The sequence below is a fragment of the Grus americana genome, chromosome 3 (genome assembly GCF_028858705.1).
Source record: "Grus americana isolate bGruAme1 chromosome 3, bGruAme1.mat, whole genome shotgun sequence".
Taxonomy (NCBI): domain Eukaryota; kingdom Metazoa; phylum Chordata; class Aves; order Gruiformes; family Gruidae; genus Grus; species Grus americana.
The window spans coordinates 87,338,668-87,357,099 of record NC_072854.1 but is presented as its reverse complement, the minus strand read 5'-3'; the positions used below and the strand labels follow the sequence as shown (position 1 = coordinate 87,357,099).

At 44.4% G+C, this 18,432-nt stretch overlaps 1 protein-coding gene across 7 annotated transcripts in view; it reads left to right on the top strand.

Moving 5' to 3' along the window:
* The window catches only part of SMYD3 (SET and MYND domain containing 3), a 425,811-nt gene extending 413,688 nt beyond the window's left edge, over nucleotides 1-12,123 (top strand). For all 7 annotated transcript variants that reach the window (XM_054818819.1, XM_054818821.1, XM_054818820.1 and 4 more), the window contains 2 exons: nucleotides 4,550-4,658; nucleotides 11,415-12,123. In XM_054818819.1, coding sequence (XP_054674794.1) covers nucleotides 4,550-4,658; nucleotides 11,415-11,516 — 211 coding nt within the window. In that variant the 3' untranslated portion in view covers nucleotides 11,517-12,123. The remainder of the gene's footprint in view (nucleotides 1-4,549; nucleotides 4,659-11,414) is intronic.
* The last annotated feature ends 6,309 nt before the right edge of the window (nucleotides 12,124-18,432 follow it).

The following is an 18,432-nucleotide window of genomic DNA, read 5'->3' as shown; positions in this document are numbered from 1 at the left end:
TACTCAAATACTGAGCAGTTCAGAAATCAAGAATAAGTCAGAGAAAGAAAAGAAGGTTGCACTTATTGGGTGCTATATTTGTGGTGAACATTTCCACCAACTGTAGCAAGTATGTTTCTGCCAGGAGGCTGATGCTGTCCCTTTTGTATTCTGCTCACCACCTTTCCTGATCCCCAGGAGCCTCTTCTTAATTCCTTCTCTATTGCTGCAGATCTTAAAACTGCTTTATGTCTTTTATGCTGTCATATTTACTTGCACTGAAAGGTACTGCAAACCAATTTACAGTTATGTATAGCATCACTTTTTACATGTCACCATATTAAAGAGCCTTGTAGCATTTCCATTTTAAACCCTTATTTCAGATTTTGTAAATCCTGCCTGCTTCTAATTACATCATCAGGCTGAAGCATAATGTGTAAATGTTAACCCTGCAGACTGATTTACAGGGAATGGTAGGCATCTATTTGTTTTAAAATGAGGCATCAGAAAAGGCAGTGATTTTGCATAGTCTCTTTTTTAATACTAGGCTTTAATTCATGAGAGAACACAAAAGCTCTGATTATTTACCCTGTAAGGGGAGATAAGTTGAGTGGAATTAGTGGAACTACAGTATTAAGAAATAGAAGGAACTGGCTAAAATTTGTCAAGGATTGTCTTTTTTTACATTGTCCTTTACATGAGAACACAAGGGATTGCTTGAGCTGATATATAGAACAAAGAAAATGATTTTTTTCTTTATAAAGTATATGATTGGTGACTGCTGTGGGGGTTAATCAAGGCAAACCTTGTGGCTGAATTACAAATAGGAGCTATCGATCTCATGGTGTACTAGAAGCAGCTACTGCTTTACAGAGGATGGGGCATGGCCGTTGGGTCGTGCTCTGTTTGGATAACAGAAACAGTGGGGTGCCGCAGGGGTCTGACCTGGGACTCGTCCTGCTTAACATCTTTATCAACGACCTGGAGAACGCAAGAGAAGGCACTTCTGTGAGGTTTGCAGATGACACCAGACTGGAGGGACCAGGCAATAGGCAGGAGGGCAGGCTGGAGGGACAGGCTAGCATGGATGCTGTTGGTCATAGATGGCAACAAAGCTGTGCTGTCTGTCTTGTATAAGCAGAGGATGTGATACAAAATGTACAGATCTTTCTCAGCCTTCTCCAGGTCTTTTCTTTACAGCGCAGCTTTACTTGTTAGTTGTTGTATTCTGTTTAATCTCTTTTTGCAAGTGGACTACTGGGCATTGACCAGTGCCAAGGGCCAGGAAACATCACTCCACAGAACTATCTTTATTTCAGCTTTCAGTATGTTACTGTTCCCCTTCCTATCCCTCAGGCCTTGGTAAATCTCATAAAACCCTTTTCAGATTGAAATCCTACTCTTCCCAAGCTGTAACGTGTTTTACAGCATGTATTTCTCTATAGTTGTCTTAGTCTCTTGTTGACAGGCTTTAGGTACCAGTTCTTTGGCTGGTAAATGTCTTCCTTATTCTTAAATGTATCCACTTTGTTTTGTACAGACCAATGCGTGGGGATAATAAATTGGCTCACAAGTACCTGACACTGCTTCTTAGTTCTTTCTGCCATGCCAATTTTTCATAATACTGAATACTAGGGATGCCTGGAAGAAGCCAGCAGCATTTTTCCCACTTACACGTCTCCCAGAAGAGCTGCAAGCTGTCTGGATTTCTCTAGTAAACTCACTCAATGGATGTGCTTCCACAAAAGGTGTTCCAATAGTTTAATAGATTTATTCCGGAGTATGATAATAAAAAGTTGTTTCAAATGTCAATTTTAAGGCTTGCAAAATGTAACTATGTATGTGCATAAGATCAGAGCATAAATCTGCTGGGTAAAACAGCTTTGTAAATATTTATGAGCACAGGGCTCTTCGTTTCACACTTACTCCTTCTGTGTCCTCATCTTAAATTTTCACTTCCTTTAGTTTATGGCTGGTAGTCTGGACCGAGTACCTGACGTTGCTTAATTGCCACTTGTTTTCTCTGGTATTGTGTACACCACAATCCTAAATCTTTATTGACTTCAGGTGAATGTATGATCTATAGAAAGAAAATTGTTTGCATGGAGGGGCAGATTCTGAATTCTGATGGCCCTGCGTGAAGTTTAGCAGGCACCATGTTGCTGGACTAAAGCATAGCCTGGCTTTGTCCACGTGAGCTGCCATCCCTGCGGTGGCTGCAGGTGAGGCAGGACCCAAGTTCCCTGTTTGTGTCGGTATTTTGGATGGGGCTGATTACTCAGGAGCGAGAGGAAAAGGAGAAGCATTAAAAAGATGGTTGAAAGGATGAAAAGTAAAGGTGTGGAAAGGAGATGTGAAGAAGCTGTGAAGGAACAGTGGGAAAAGAATCAGAGCTAGCAGGATACAGCAGAGACAGTCTAGTGGGGACTGTGAAGATGAGTTATCATCCCTTGCAAAAGTCTTTGCCTCCCTGGCTCCTTCTCCTGTGGCCGTGATCCTTGCCCCAGGCATCCTGGCATTTCAGTGGCCCAAAGGAGAGGGAATGACCTTTTTAATCCTTCCTTTGCAGCAGTCACAGGTGAGAGCAGATGTATGCAATCATATAAGCATCATGGTTTTGCAATTTTTAAAAAGTTGTGCATGTGCTCACTACTCCCATTTGTGCCCTGTTAGCACTGCAATTCCTATTACTCTTCACTAATTCTCACCAAAATCTCTGACTTAGTTGCATTGTCTCCCTATTTAACTAGTAGGAGATAGTACCATGTTAATTGACATAATAACCAGAAACAAAATCCAAAAATAAACCTACTGATAACAGTGTTTGTTTAACCAGATCCTTGAAGTTTCTGACTGGTCAGTTTGGACTGAGTGCTATCATTTTTCTTCTCCCTTGTCTCTTCAGCCTTTTTGAACTGCAACCCACAAGGGGTCTGAACAGGTGGTGCTTGTGGCAATTCAGGATGGATTACTCTCATTGAGGAGCTGATTTCTGCTGCTTCATGAGAGGCTTTGGCAGATCAAGAGCTGTTGCTCTTGAGATCCTGCCAGGCGTGCTTCCCATGTGTTTCTGTATGTCTTCACAGAAACTGTGTGGGATCAGCAGAAAAGGAGGTTTTGGGTGCAAAACCATTTTCCACGATGTTTACGCATCTTCGTTCGAGATTTGTAAGGACAGCCAGATACACAGCCATTTAAACAATTACTTGTATTTAATCACGTTTGCATTTTCATTAGTGAAGAATACTGGAGAAAGATAACTCATTCATTTGCATGCAGACTTATCAGAAGATTCCTATACATTGTACAAATTACATCATTTGATGTCTGAGCATGCGTTTAATCAAACCCGTGCAGACTTAAGTATCTTTCTGAGGGCAGTGGTATCATTCATTAGTAATTCCTGTTAAGTCCAATGATTATAGGTTTGGCATAAACACAAGAAAATTCTTCAAAGAGTAGATTTTGGGAAGCTTATCGGTTCTTCTTCCTGCAGTTGTGACAAGTTTTGTATTTTCTTAGTCACTCCTCAAGCACATTGCTAGTGTACTTAAGGAATTAAAATGCTGTTTGATCAAATAGGATGTTTGTCCTCAGTGACTCATACTTTTATTCTTTTATTTGTGTGGTTAGTCAAAAAAGATCTAAGATCTTTTGCAGGTGACTTAACTTCCAGGTGTGTCCCTTCACCTCATGTTTCCTGCTGGCCAGTTCCAGGCAAGTCATGTCCATGGCTTTCGGCAGTCCCCAGGCTGCTCTTCCAAGATGCCATGGTCTCCACATCCAGGACACAGGGCTGGGGTGGGATCCAGCTGTTGTGAGCCAAGGGGCAATGGGCTTTGGAAACGCGGAGTGTTCACCATGAAAGCATGGCCATTTTAACAGCATCTTGAGAAGAATTAATGACGACATTGCTCTCCATCTACTGCCTAGAAAAAAAGAGAGCATAGTTCTGTTTTCATTAACTCCATCGAGATTCATGGAAAACCTCTGCTTCTGTGAAATTAAGAGCAGGAGTGTATCCTCGCACTAGCAGATACCTTGCCTAGATGCACAAGCCAAGTCTGAGATGTTTCTTTGAACATGCAGCACTAGCTCTTTCTGCAACACGGAGCAGCAATCAAACGCTCAGAAATGGTGGCCTCAGTGTTACAGACCTCCTTTCCCTGCAGTCCCTCTCCTTCATCCTGGAGGATCCAGGACTGGTTTCCCTGCTGAAACTTCCTCTTAAAACTATACCTCTCCAGGGACGTGGAATTGTGAACGACCTCTGTTTGCAACACTAAGTACAGTAAATGCTATTGTATTATCCAACGGTAGCGAATTAAATAATCCCACTCCCGTCACTTTCTAACAGGATAATGTTAAAGGCATTCCTCTGAGATGGAGAGTAATAATTTGCTAATTCCCCTTAGTATTTCATGCTTCTCAGTAGTGCAGCTAATTTTCTCTGAGTACCTTATTAACATTCACAGTGACTTTGCAGTCCCACCCTAATAGCTCTCTGCAAAGGCAGTGACTGTGAAGGTGAGAGCTGACAGTGACACATTTTCCTCCTTTTTCTCTGCAGACTGCATTATCCTGGTTTCCATCCGCTGAGGGCTGTCCAGCTGATGCGGGTGGGCAAACTGCAGTACAGTCAGGACATGTTTCCTCAAGCGCTGGAGACCTTGAAACAGGTCAGTATTGTTGACTGTTTCTTCTCTGTCCCCCTCCCTCTCTTCTCCTAAACCTGCCGTGTGTCCCTGCCTTCTGCTCTGCCTGTACTGCATGCCTTTGGATACTCCTCACCACTTCTTCCACCAGTGGTGATTACCTAGGCTGCAGCTGAGTGTGGTGATGGGTCACTGTGGCTCAGCGTTTCAGGCACTGACTTCCTCCAGTATCAGTCACTGATAATTCCAGTTCGATAGCTAGAGGTGCCTGGATGAAAAATTACTATTAGATCTGAAGAGATAAAAATATCTCAGTGCCTTCTACTCTCCTCCTTACCGTAGCAAAGTGAATCTGGGAGCACTGAAAGTACAAGAACAGGACCAGACCTACAGTTTCTACCCTCCTTATTCCCTGTCAGGGATCTGCGATTTTGGATTGGAGAACTTTGCTTTTAATGCATGTATCTTACTGTGAGACACACTCAAATTAATAAGCATCTTCTTGATCCCTCCTATTTCTATATCATTCATTATCTTTCCCTTCTTTGATTTGGTTTTGCAGCTGGTGCTTTGCTAGTTACATTTCAGCTTTAAGCCACCTCTGTTGTACCTGAGCTGAATTTTATATTCATTTCCTCCTACCCTGGGCTCTTATTTGTCCTGCCATTATATTGCTGCTAGTATCATCTAAAATATATTGAAGAATCCCCTTCCATGAGCAGCATGTCCTCAGGATGTAGGCTCTCACTTGCTTCCCACTTCAACACCTCAATCACTGCTAGGGTGTTTTTCTCCTCCTGGAAGATGGGCTGCCTCCAGTTCCCCTCAAAGAGGTCTTACGCTTATTACCTTGTGTTATTGATTGTCCTGGCATCAACTTGGCCTGAAGACAGTACCTGATCTGTGTGGTTCCCCACCTCGTTTCTCAGTCCTCCTGCAGTGCCTGAGACAGCCTCCTCATCGCCTTTGTGGGTGCTGCAGAAAGCCATCTCGCCCAGCTACCTGCCTGTTGCCGCTGGGCAGGAGCGGCCCCAGTGGTGGCCCCAGTGTTGGAAAGAAGCGCAGAAGTTGGCTGTATGTCCCCTTTGTTTAACATCCATACTGTGTGAAGAGCTGGGCTGGTGGCAAAGAGTTAGGGCAGCTGCTTGGGATAGAAGGGGATGGGTGTCTGCACTGGGCGTGCGGGGAGAAGTGGTCTTTACTCCTGCCTCAATCCCCTGTAAAGTTAGTATCAGTCATGACTCTCTAGATAACTTAGTATTTTGTACTTCCTTTTGTCAACCCCCATATCTATTTGGTTTTAACATCTGATTAATTGTGCAAGCTGAATAACTGATAACTTCCACATGTTGAAATAATAAATTAGTATTTAATACGATGCCAGTCTTACTAAGTCTTGGTAAGTTAAATCTTCACTTGATATATTTAACTTAAATTATGGCCAATTCTGATCATTAAAAAGCAGATGTAAGAGTAATCAATTCTATTTTCCATGCATTATTCAGAAGTCAGTCATATATCTGTCATGTGCCAGGTAATCTGCTCTGCTATTTCCCCCATAGTATTTATAATTTCCAAACATTCAGACTTTCCTTTCTAGCAGGTGGAGTGAGACCTCAGTCAGAGAAGCTTCTATTTTCACTGATATTGCTGCAATATATTGAGAGGCATATTTCTAATTGTGTTTCTAATATGATACTGCATTAAATGAAACTGGAGTGAATTCCCCTAGAGCCACCTGAATGCTGCTCATCAGTGAAGGTGGAAGCTGTGATGAGTTTTTGTATGGTTTTAGTGAAGTTGCCCATTGCAAACCAGACTGCTACTGTATTATCCTTTGAATGCAGAGCAATGACTAACACAGAAACATTTTTTTCAAGTTATTTCCCTGAATAGGGAGAATAACGTGCTGCTTACCATTCTGTGCCGTACCTCAGTGCATCTCTAACTGTGGTCTCCAAGCCATTAGTGGTCCACAAGGACACAGTAAGTGCTTTACAGCAGGGATGTAGAACCATTTACAAACTAATCCTGCTGTGGCTTTGCCTATTCCCTGTTCAGCCTCCCCCTTTTCACACACGTGTGAGACAGGGAGAGACTGAGCTCCCACTCTCCGGGAGCACAGCTGAGAGGAGGAAAAGCTTCATGTCATCCTGTGTCTCCGTGCAACTTGTAAGCATAGGACACAACGTTGCTTTGGATGAGATCTGAAGCTAATTCCCTTCATTGCTGTCTACACCGGAACAAATTAGAGCAAGATATAATTCCCAGTTTGTTGCGAGTAAAGGATGTGATTCCTAATATAAGTCAGATAATGTCCTAGAGTTATATGAGAACACAGTTTGGCCCTTTGTGATTAGATGTGTCAACAGAGCATGCCACATGCTCAGACCAGAAACTCGATTGCCTTCTCTGCTTCATTACTCTTCTTAATACACTCTGACACTGAATAGCACCCTGTTGGAGCCCTCGTCAGACCAATTTCAGCATGGCATTAAGGAGAAGGATGTGGAAGGTGCAGAGGAATTGAGATCGGAGTGAAATTCACCTTGCTCATATAAATCCTGTTTAATCAGGCACAGCCTCAGAGCTGCTGGGGATTGACAGCCTCCCTGCATCAGATGCGCAGCCTGTTCAGACCAGTAGCTCTTCATACATAGCTCCGCAGCCCAGCCCTTCCTGCTGCTCTCTGTGCCGCCTGAAAAAGAATCACTGTCTTAGCCACCTGAGTCTTAGCACCCTTTGGGTCTAGCTCTCTGCTCTGCACCCCCCAAAGAAGGCTTAAATAATGTGGAGGGCTTTATGTTACCCACTAAAATGAAACCACCCTCTAAAAGTATATTAGGCCCTGCGGAATCTAATTTGCCAGGTTTTGGAAGTAGAAGTGTTACAGAGAGGCAATACTCCACTTCTGGAATGAAACCTGAAGGTAGCCTTCAGTTTATTGTGCAACCAACATATTATTTTTAAATTTATATACATATATATATGAAAGATGCAATGGTGGGTGGACAAATGGAATTATAGATCAGAAAGGCCTTCGTCAGCAAAAGACCGGAGCTGAAGCCCAGTGTGGCAACCTAATTTAAAGAGCCTGGAATGACTGTAAAAAGCAGCAATAACAAAAGTTGCAACAAGCTGTCTTGTGAAGAAAAAAAGCTTCTCAACCGGGAAGCAGCACTCCTGCAGGAGCCCAGGCCTGGTCTGCACCTCTGGAGCTCATGGAAGCCCCTAGCAAGTGTATAGATTTGTCCTGAGGTGCACTCATTAGCATAAATATTTGTTAGGTGTCATTTGTTACCTTCACAGCACTGTAAGCTCACCTGTTCGGTTGCCCAAAACCTGAGTGGAGCTGGACTCGGTTTGGCAGGACAGGCAGGGTGCAGAGGGGAATACTTGGAGTAAAGGAGATGCCTTCATTTCTGAGCATCATCTCCTCGATGCAAGCTGCTGAGCGCCGTAGCGCGTTGTCTTGGCTGCTGCTCCATCCTCTGGGCTGCGGTGGTGGCAGCATCTGCCTGTGGCCACACACTTTCCTGAGCAGAGCAGCCGTGCCCAGCCGCTGAGCGATGGCTGGTGGGGACAGGAGCAGGCGGGCAGGAGGATGCACACACACGCGACACTGACCGGCCAGTTTCCCCAGCAGAGCCTGCAGTTGGCTGGCACGGTCGCAGGAGCATCTTTGTCCTCCCATGAGGTGATGGGCACGGCTGTCTTGTCTCATGAAGGCCTGCAATAGGTAAAATAACACTTCCCTTCTTACTGTAATCCCTGGTGTGGAGGCAAAAAGCACAGGAATTGGGGTAAAATCCCTCCCAAGTTTCACAGCAACACTGAAGAAATCTCCTTTCTCTAGGTGTTTGCTTCAAATGCTGAATTGTTTACCAGCTGTGGTTGATAGTAACTGTGATAGTTTCTGGTTTTCCCATGCCTGCTTTAACAAGTGTCCCCTTCAATCAAGAGAGACGGAAAAACACAGATACTGCCTCTGAAATGTCGTTTCACTTCATGTCATTTTGACCATTTGCTTTCTGCTTTCCCTGTGACAGAGCGGTGCCGTCCTGCTTCCGCACACACTTCCCCGCAGCTGTGGTGATGGGCATCCCGTCCCATCCCCATGCAAATCAGGCACAAACGACTGTGCTGCATTTCATTTGCATTCATGGAGCAACAGCCATACCACTAATCTAATGGGTTTTATATTCTTCAGGGAGACAGTGTGTGGTTGATGACACTGTGGCCTGCGTTGCTGTCTTGCGATTGCTAGAGTTTTTCATAATTAGATTTGTTCTTTTAGCTGAGAGGAAGACCACACAGACCACAAGACTCTGCTCAGCCTCAACTCTGCTGGTTAGCTGTGCGATTTAGGAGAGCAGGGGAGTGTTCAGAGAGCCTGCATGTTCCTGCTTCTGCCTGGTAAAACAATTCCTTGCTTTGGAGGTGAAACTGCCTCCGTTTTGCACTGACCTTTGCAAAAACAGCTACATAACTTAATGCCAGTTTAATTTGGGGATTACAGAAGTCATCGCTATTCTAACTTTGATGCAGCTGGTTCTGACTCGTACTGCAGCGTGTGACAGTACATTGCATGAGAATTATTTTCTCCCTGAGGAAACAAAAGGATAAAGACTGGTGCATTTATCTGCCATACTGAGGAAAGAAAGGAAATGGAAAGGAAATGTCGGAGGTGAGAGAGAAGTCAGCAATGGCAGTGTTATCTCGAGATTAGGTTGGATATTAAGGATTTTTGCCTTTTAAGAGAGGCATATCCATATGGACATTGCTGCCTGTGCATCAGGGTGTCCAGGTCTGTCCCTACTAGCCTGACCTCTGTCATGTAGGTGGGCTGAAGATCAAGGTCAGCTGCCCCGGGACTGCAAATCAGATGTATCCAAATGCACAGCTCTTAGCACAGGTCATTCACAGTAAATCCATCAGCTTTCTTGGCCAGGGCCTGCAACCACTGTGCACTAAGTGTGTCTGGATCCATGGCCAATTCACCTGGCCACTTCGCTCTAGGGTGATCCTGTCCCTGCTTAATTAGCCTGGGCACAGCTATGTATGGCTGCCCTGCAACACGCATGGGATGCCACCTGCAGCTATCCTGCTCTGCACTATCCAGGGATTCCTATACCATGCAAGTGTTATCTGTCTCCATCCTACTGCCTCCGCCAGGTAAGGACTGGCTCTTATTCTTGCTTTTTATAATACTCTTCCAATTATTTATTTAAAAAAAAATAAAAATCTCTTGTGCAGCTTAATACCTCACACAACACAAGTGTTGAAATACTTTTTTGATCTATTCTTTACAACATTTCCCCAATATGTTAAATGAGGAAAAGTGGAATGCTAAGAACACTTTAGTTAGTCTTTCCAGGCAATGTAATTATGACTTACCTGCAAACATTTTGCAAAAACATGACCAGCTTTGTATTTGTGCTAGAATAAAAATATTCAAAAATTGAGGATTTCTGATTTTATTTCACATTTCTTGGGCATTTCTAATGGTGATGAAAGCAATTCTATTGTTCTGCTTAACTGAGTATTTTATCATTTAGTAGTAGGGCATTGTGGTAGCTCAGAACATATTTGACTCTTTTTAGAGCTCCTTGCACACTCTGATTTGTTTTGACTGCTATTTCAACTTGTTCTTTCAATCTTTTGCAGCCTCCCTCTTCTTTTAAAAATTAGCTAATTTGAAGCAAAAATAAACTATGCTAGAATTTCCATATGCTTGCCAGTCTCTAGAATTTGGAAGTAGGCTTTCATTCATTCCACCAAAGAATATATTTATTTTTATCTTTCCAATTTAAATGAGGCCCCTTCCTCAACACTTGTTTCCAAAAAGATCCTTTTTCTGCAATCCAAAGCTGATTTAGCTGAATTTTATCAGCTGACTGGGCCAGGAACACATTGAAACACAGGCTGCATTTAATTTTTGATGATTCCTCAGTTTGGGATGAGGAAAAATCTCTGATGTCTTTTCTCCTACCAGTACACGCCTAGCTCCCTTGTTCTTTCTTCAGAAGTGCTGAATCTATTTCCATCTGGTACTTCTCTCCTTGCAGGAGGAATTTAATAGAAGGAAGAAGCAGAAATGTCATATGGAAAGTGATGATCTAAACATGAGCTGAGCAAAGAGCATTTCAGACATATCTGTGGCAGGGAATCAGCAACGCTACAGGCAATACCAGCAAGCGTAAATTGGCCTAGCAATGTAAGATGACCGACACACAGAGAAAATAATCCCTGGGAAAACCAGCAAAGAACCATTCCTGCGCATGCCTTCTTAGAGTGACACTATTAATGTACTTATTTGTTTCATGCTAGGATAGTTTCTCCTGATACATTAGGGCACTTTATTCTATTGGTTAAGCATTAATCCATTTCTATTTACCAGACTTTGAGGCTACCAACATCATGAACATCACAGTCATCTTTCAAATAATTTATCAAAACCTTGGGTGCTGTATTTGACCAATCCTAAAATGGCCTTCACTGCAAAAGTATCTTCCCCTACTATCCCAAACATCCCTCTGTGCAACATATTAGTGGGCTTTAACACCTAAGAATAATGTGTCAGTGCCTTCTCCTTTGTCAGGGACAAATCATTATACACGTTGGGATACTTCACTCCTATTTCTATTACGCCATGTGTTGAAGCCCCCAGCTGCAAACCACTTGAGGACCAGTACTTATATCCCTGCCCCACTGCAGGGGCCAAGCCCTTCACGTGGTCTGCACAATGACTAACGCGTCCCTTCCTGTTCTCTCCTCAAGGCCTATGATATTATGAAGGTGACCCACGGGACAGATCACAGCCTGATGCAAGCCTTGATGGAGATAAAGGAACAGTGTGAGGCCATCGTGAGAACACAGTGAAGAAATCTTCCAGTCTGGAAAACAAAGTATTCAAGGAGAAAGGAAATCAAATGCTTTTTATTGCATTGGGAAGCTTCAAGATGATTTTGGTGTCTTTTCATTACTTGCTTTACAAAAATGTTTAGTATTTATAAGTTTTGCTGTATGATTTGAATTGAATTGATGTTTGGAGGAATATCGGCAATTTTCAGAGGATTTTTTTTTCCTACCAAACAATCTAATTGATGGTACCTGGTGATCAATTTACAACACCTAATTTAATTGATAGTAAGTATTGGGAAATGCATACAGAGTCTTCATCAGTTACAAAGTGATATAATTCCATTGATATCAGCTGTCAATTTTTTATACCAGTTTATGCCAGCAATTATCCTCATGTCAGATACATTATAAGTAGAAAGAGGATATTTTTTCCCTTTGCCTTACCCTTAGGTGTGGTTTCCAAAAGCCTCATCCAGTGCTCTTTGACATCAAATAAGTTTCCCAATGTTCTAAATGAGATTTTTCCTCACTCCCAATATATCTGCAGGGCTCCATCCTTCTTCTTGCATTTCATATGTTATAATATTGAATATTAAAATGGATTGAATAAAAAATTTAATCAAAAGTGTATCTATGTGGAAATTGCTTACTCTGTTTCCTCCCCATTTTGACTGCTTCAAGAGTTTCTCACTTAGTACCAGTTTTAAAACGAGAGAGATGTGGACCTGTGAGCTCGGCAGTGTGGTTTCTAGGCCTCTCTGAGCCTGTGGGATTTGGATTTCACTTCCCAAAATAGTAATTTAAAGTCCAGAGCATGGAGCAGCAGGAGACGGCATGGTGGCCTGATCCTGCAGCTAAGTGCCAACTAGGACTTTCTTCCCAAGCAGGGAAATGCTCACCCTGGTCGCTGCAGTCAGGTATGGTCAACTCTTCCCTCCCATCAAGCACACGGGTGTGCTAGGACACGACTGTGCAGTGAAGCTCTGAGACCTAGAGATGACTGCTGAAGTAGGAGGTCATCCCTGGGGGAGAGAAGCGTGTCTTGGAAAGCACGTGCACCCCATTTCCCCACGCTCATCAGTGACAGTTGTTCTTGCCAGAGCTGCTGACTTCCATATTTAACACAGAAACAAATGTTAACAAAAGCCAAATATTTATGAGTAACATCAAAGCCTAAATAATTTAAGGCCTTTGAAAGTATCAGTTCAGGTGCGTCACTCCTCTCTAACAATTTATTGCTGCTACTCCAATCATGACTGTTATTTCATTAATCCATCGTTGTTGTAAAGTCAGGCTTTTTTCACACCAGTAACTTGACACCATTAATTATTATGAGATGAGAACACATTTAAAAAGAAAATGAACACTCTGGGCGTAATTTACAGCCACAGCACATGAATGCCAACGCTGAGGAAGATATCTCCTTTCAAGGCGGTCGAATTTGTTCCAGCGTATGGAGCGTTCACTTGCCTGGCAGTAATATGCAAGCAATAACCTATGAAATGCAGTGCATTTCTGGAGTACGTAGCATGGCTTGATGCCAGAGGCCAAGTCATATCAGCCACCCAAGAAGTGCAATAATCCTCACAGAAATTCACTGCTTGGTTGGGTCTTCTTGCTATTATGAAAAGGAAATTGTCTGGGGGAAAAGGTCAGACCTTTGCATTTATTGGGATTCCTGACAAAGTAATGGCATCACTGATGGACAATCAGAAAATGTGAGGGGTACCGAGTCTTCAGGAGCTATTTCCAGGTTTTAAAGGGGCACATGCATATTAGAAATGATGTGCTTTTGCATAAAGATAATGCTTATGTTATTTCATGATTACATATCTAGCACTAAGATTTGCAAATGGAAGTGACTTCAGAATGTAAGGTAAGACGACGCATTAATTTATGCAGCCTATACTGGGAGATGGCTCACCAGCTCTCGTGTATGCAGACACACCTGTATGTATGAACTGCAGCAATGTCCTCTTGGGCTTCTGGTACAAGGACACCACAACTCTCCAAGTGCAATAGCAGGGAAGGATGGGCACTAGCGGAGAGTCTTACGTGTGTCAGATGAGAAAGGCCACATTACAGCAGGCTGAAGGATCTACCTACACCCATATTTTCTCTCCAGCAGTGGTCTACAGCAGATGCTTGGGGAAAATGTACAAGTGAAACAGCTCAATTACTGTTGGGAAATGGAGAAAGAGTGTGCTGTGTTGACTGCAGAGCATCACAACAAGAAGTGTGCTGCCACATGTGTAGGGCTGTAGGAAATTGATCTAAACTAAAGGCTTTAAAGTTGCTGCGGGAGGGGAACCGCAATCCATCCCACTGCTACTAGTTTGATGCCAGTGCCAGCAATAGTTGCCCAGAGCCTGGAGAAAGATCACAGGTCAGCAGGAGAGCACCTGAAGTGCAGCACAAAGGAATTCCAGCCACTCCAGCCAGTCAGTCAGCCAGCTTCATCGGGGCCCAACTTAAATGCCTCTGCACGTAGCATGGGGAATAAACAAGAGGAGTTAGCAATGTGTGCACGCCTGCAGGGCTGTGATCTCATTGGCATCATGAAGACGTGGTGGGATGGCTCCTATGACTGGAGCGTTGGAATGGAAGGGCACAGGCTCTTTAGGAAGGACAGGCAGGGGAGACGAGGAGGGGGTGTCGCTCTCTATGTCAATGACCAGCTGGAGAGCATGGAGCTCTGCCTGGGGATGGATGAGGAGCTCACTGAGAGCTTATGGGTCAGGATCAAAGGGAGGGCAGGGACAAGGGACATTATACTGGGGGTCTGCTACAGGCCACCTGACCAGGAAGACTGAGTGGATGAGGCCCTCTACAGACAGATAGGAGCAGCCTCGCATTCACAAGCCCTGGTCCTTATGGAAGACTTCAACCACCCCAATATCTGTAGGAGGGACAACAGAGCACAGCGTAAGCAACCCAGGAGGTTCCTGGAATGTGTTGATGACAACTTCCTTCTCCAAGTGATAGAGGAGCCAACAAGGAGAGGTGTCATGCTGGACCTTGTTCTCGCCAACAGGAAGGGGGCTGGTGGGGAATGTGACGCTCAAGGGCAGCCTTGGCTGCAGTGACCATGAAATGATGGAGTTCAAGATCCTTAGGGCAGCAAGGAAGGGGCACAGCAAGCTCACTACCCTGGACTTTGGGAGAGCAGACTTTGGCCTCTTCAGGGACGTGCCTGGCAGAGTACCATGGGACAAAGCCCTGGAGGGAAGGCGGGACCCAAGAAAGCCGGTTTGTATTCAGGGATCACCTCCTCCAAGCTCAGGAGCCATGTGTCCCAACAAAGAGGCAGTCAGGCAAAAACGCCAGGAGTCCTGCATGGATGAACAGGGAGCTCCCGGGCAAACTCTAACACAAAGAGGAAGCCTGCAGAGGGTGGAAGCAAGGGCAGGTAGCCTGGGAGGAATACAGAGAAATTGTCTGGGCAACAAGGGAACAGATTAGGAAAGCTAAAGCCCTGAAATAAATCTGGCAAGGGATGTCAGGGACAAGAAGAAAAGCTTCTATAGGTACATCAGCAATAGAAGGAAGACTAAGGACAATGTGGGCTCTCTCCAGAAAGAAATGGGAGACCTGATTACCCAGGATATGGAGAAGGCTGAGGTACTCAACGACTTCTTTGCCTCAGTCTTCACCAGCAAGTGTTCTAGCCACACCGCCCAAGTCACAGAAGGCAAAGGCAGGGACTGGGAGAATGAAGAACCACCCACTGTAGGAGAAGATCAGGTTTGAGAATATCTAAGGAATCTGAAGATGTGTAAGTCCATGGGACCTGATGAGATGCATCAGCGTGTCCTGAGGGAACTGGTGGATGAAGTCGCTAAGCCACTATCCATCATATCTGAGAAATCGTGGCAGTCTGGTGAAGTTCCCACTGACTGGAAAAGGGCAAACATAACCCCCATTTTTAAAAAGGAAAAAAAGGAAGACCTGGGGAACTACGAGCTGATCAGTCTCACCTCTGTGCCCAGCAAGATCATGAAGTGAGCAGATCCTCCTGGAAACTATGCTCAGGCACACGGAAAATAAGGAGGTGATTGGTGACAGCCAACATGGCTTCACGAAGGGCAAAACATGCCTCACAAACTTAGTGGCCTTCTATGCGAGGTTACAGCAATGGTGGATAAGGGAAGAGCAGCTGACATCATCTACCTAGATTTGTGCAAAGCATTTGACACTGTCCTGCACAAAATCCTTGCCTCTAAATTGGAGAGATATGGATTTGATGGATGGACCACTGACTGTATAAGGAATTCACTGGATGGTCACACTCAAAGAGCTGCAGTTGCTCGATGTCCAAGTAGAGACCAGTGGTAGGTGGTGTTCCTCAGGGGTCGGTACTGGGATCAGTGCTGTTTAACATTTTTGTCGGCAACATGGACAGTGGGATCAAGTGCATCCTCAGCAAGTTTGCCGATGACACCAAGCTGTGTGGTGTGGTCAACACACTGGAGGGAAGGGATGTGATCCAGAGAGACCTTGACAGGCTGGAGAGGTGGGCCTGTGCAAACCTGAGAAAGTTCAACAAGGCCAAGTGCAAGGTCCTGCACATGGGTCAGGGCAATCCCAAGCACAAATACAGGCTGGGGAGAGAATGGATTGAGAGCAGCCCTGAGGAGGAATTGGGGGTATTGGTTGATGAGAAGCTCAACATGAGCAAGCAGTGTGCGCTTGCAGCCCAGAAAGCCAACCGTATACTGGACTGCATCAAAAGAGGCGTGACCAGCAGGTTGAGGGAGGTGATCCTGCCCCTCTACTCCGCTCTGGTGAGACCCCACCTGGAGTACTGCATCCAGCTCTGAGACCCCAAACATAAGAAGGACACGGACCTACTAGTTTTCAGTAGCAATTACTGCAGGTTATGCTGTGGTCCTCCTAGCTTTCAGGCTTTTTTTTTTTTTTTCCTCTTTAAAGCCAATTACTACGTGAAAAATTCCCAACAACAAAAGTAAACTCAGAGGTTATGAAGTCTGCACTCCTAATCAGTTTCCTTTTCCTAGTACTACAAAGTATAATTTTCAGGCTTAAATATGTCTTCCTAGACCACCACCTTTGTTTCTACATGGACCTGTTGGAGTGAGTCTAGAGAAGGGCCATGAAGATGATCAGAGGGTGGGAGCACCTTTCCTTTGAAGACAGGCTGAGAGAGTTGGGGTTGTTCAGCCTGGAGAAGAGAAGGCTCCGGGAAGGCCTTATAGCAGCCTTCCAGTACCTAAACAGGGCCTACAGGAAAGCTGGAGAGGGACTGTTTACAAGGGCAGGTAGTCACAGGACAAGGGGTAATGGCTTTAAACTGAAGGAGGGTAGATTTAGATTGGATATCAGGAAGAAATTCTTTACTGTGAGAGCAGTGAGGCACTGGAACAGGTTGCCCGGAGAAGTTGTGGGTGCCCCATCCCTGGAAATGTTTAAGACCAGGTTGGATGGGGCTTTGGGCAAGCTGGTCTGGTGGAGGGTATCCATGCCCATGATGGGGGGGGGAGGGTGGAACTAGGTGATCTTTAAGGTCCCTTCTGACCCAAACCATTCTTTGATCCACAGCTGAGTAATGCAAGAAACCAACCTTGCCCCAGGCTGGTCTGTGGTTCAGGTTTCTGCCTTAGCGTCATGAAGGCACAACCTCACTGCCTGCCCTGCCTGCCCTTCTTCTCTGCTGAGATTCCTTCTTACAGAGGCATAATTCATGCTTTATATGCATCACTGTTGATGGCACACTTGCACTTCTTTCAGCTCGGTCAAGGAAAGAGTACAGTTTTCTGGCTGTTTTCAATCATGTACTGAGTGGTTTCCCTTGGAAGTTCACATGTACTAACATTACCAGCAGGGCTGCTGGTGCTGCAGGGGAGGTTGTTGAAGGCAGACTTTTCTCTCCCAATGTTCCCACCCCAGCCTATTTTCTGTGAAGAAGGCTGGTCAGTGACTGCAGAGAGACTTAGCTAAATGCATCATTTGAAAGCGCGGTAGCAAGCGAGCGTGCCAGCAAGGAAGGAACATTAGATAAGCACTCACTTCAAATCAAGTAATCTTATTTTTGCAGCTCAGACTCAAAGTAGTTGGAGTTGTCTTTGCACAGACATCGTGTTTTGGCCTTCAAGAATAATATCTGTCAAATTTTTCAGGTGGTATCAGCTTGCTAAGACAAAGATGCTAAAGTCAGAGAGAGAGAGACAGACTGAAACATTATCTGTAATGCTGTCAGGCTTGCTGCTTGCTTCCAGCAGGTCAGAGCCTTTTCAGTACCTTTTGGAAAGTAATGGTAATTTGGGTTCATCACAAGGTTTAGAAATATAGTTGTAGTTACTTTTGATTTGTAACTATCCTTTAAATTAGTTGTGCTTAGAAAGACCATTGCATTGTAGTATGTGTTTGGAAGAGAAGCAATACCAACACACAGGAAAATAAACATGGGGAATTATACAACTTTGCTGAGAATAATTGATACCAGTTCAACAAAACATCTGTCTTAAAAAAAAAAACAAAACAAAAAAACCCAAACAAAACAACAAATGGTGCTGTTTCTTTAAGCATGGTGTAATTCTCCGTATCCATACCCTCAAGGTGTGCTGACCTGATGTTGGAAATAAACCTCTCTGGGCCCTTAGCAAGCAGAACTCGCAGTGCATAGCAGAGGTAGCAGAAAGTAAAAACACTCATGAGAAAATGCAGTGACCCAAGTTTTTAGAGCTGTGACTTCCTTGAGTGTATCAACCTGTGTGCGGAGTTGTGCACACATTTATACCAGCAAAACTCTCCCACTACTCAGGCCTGTCTCTGCTTCTTGCTGTAACACTGTTCTATGATGGCTAGGGTTTTTTAGCTAGCTTTTCTTAGACTTCTTATTTTTTAACACAGCATATTTATGAAATACAGAGGCTATTTCCCCACACAGCATATTGCAAATAGTCCCCGGCCACTG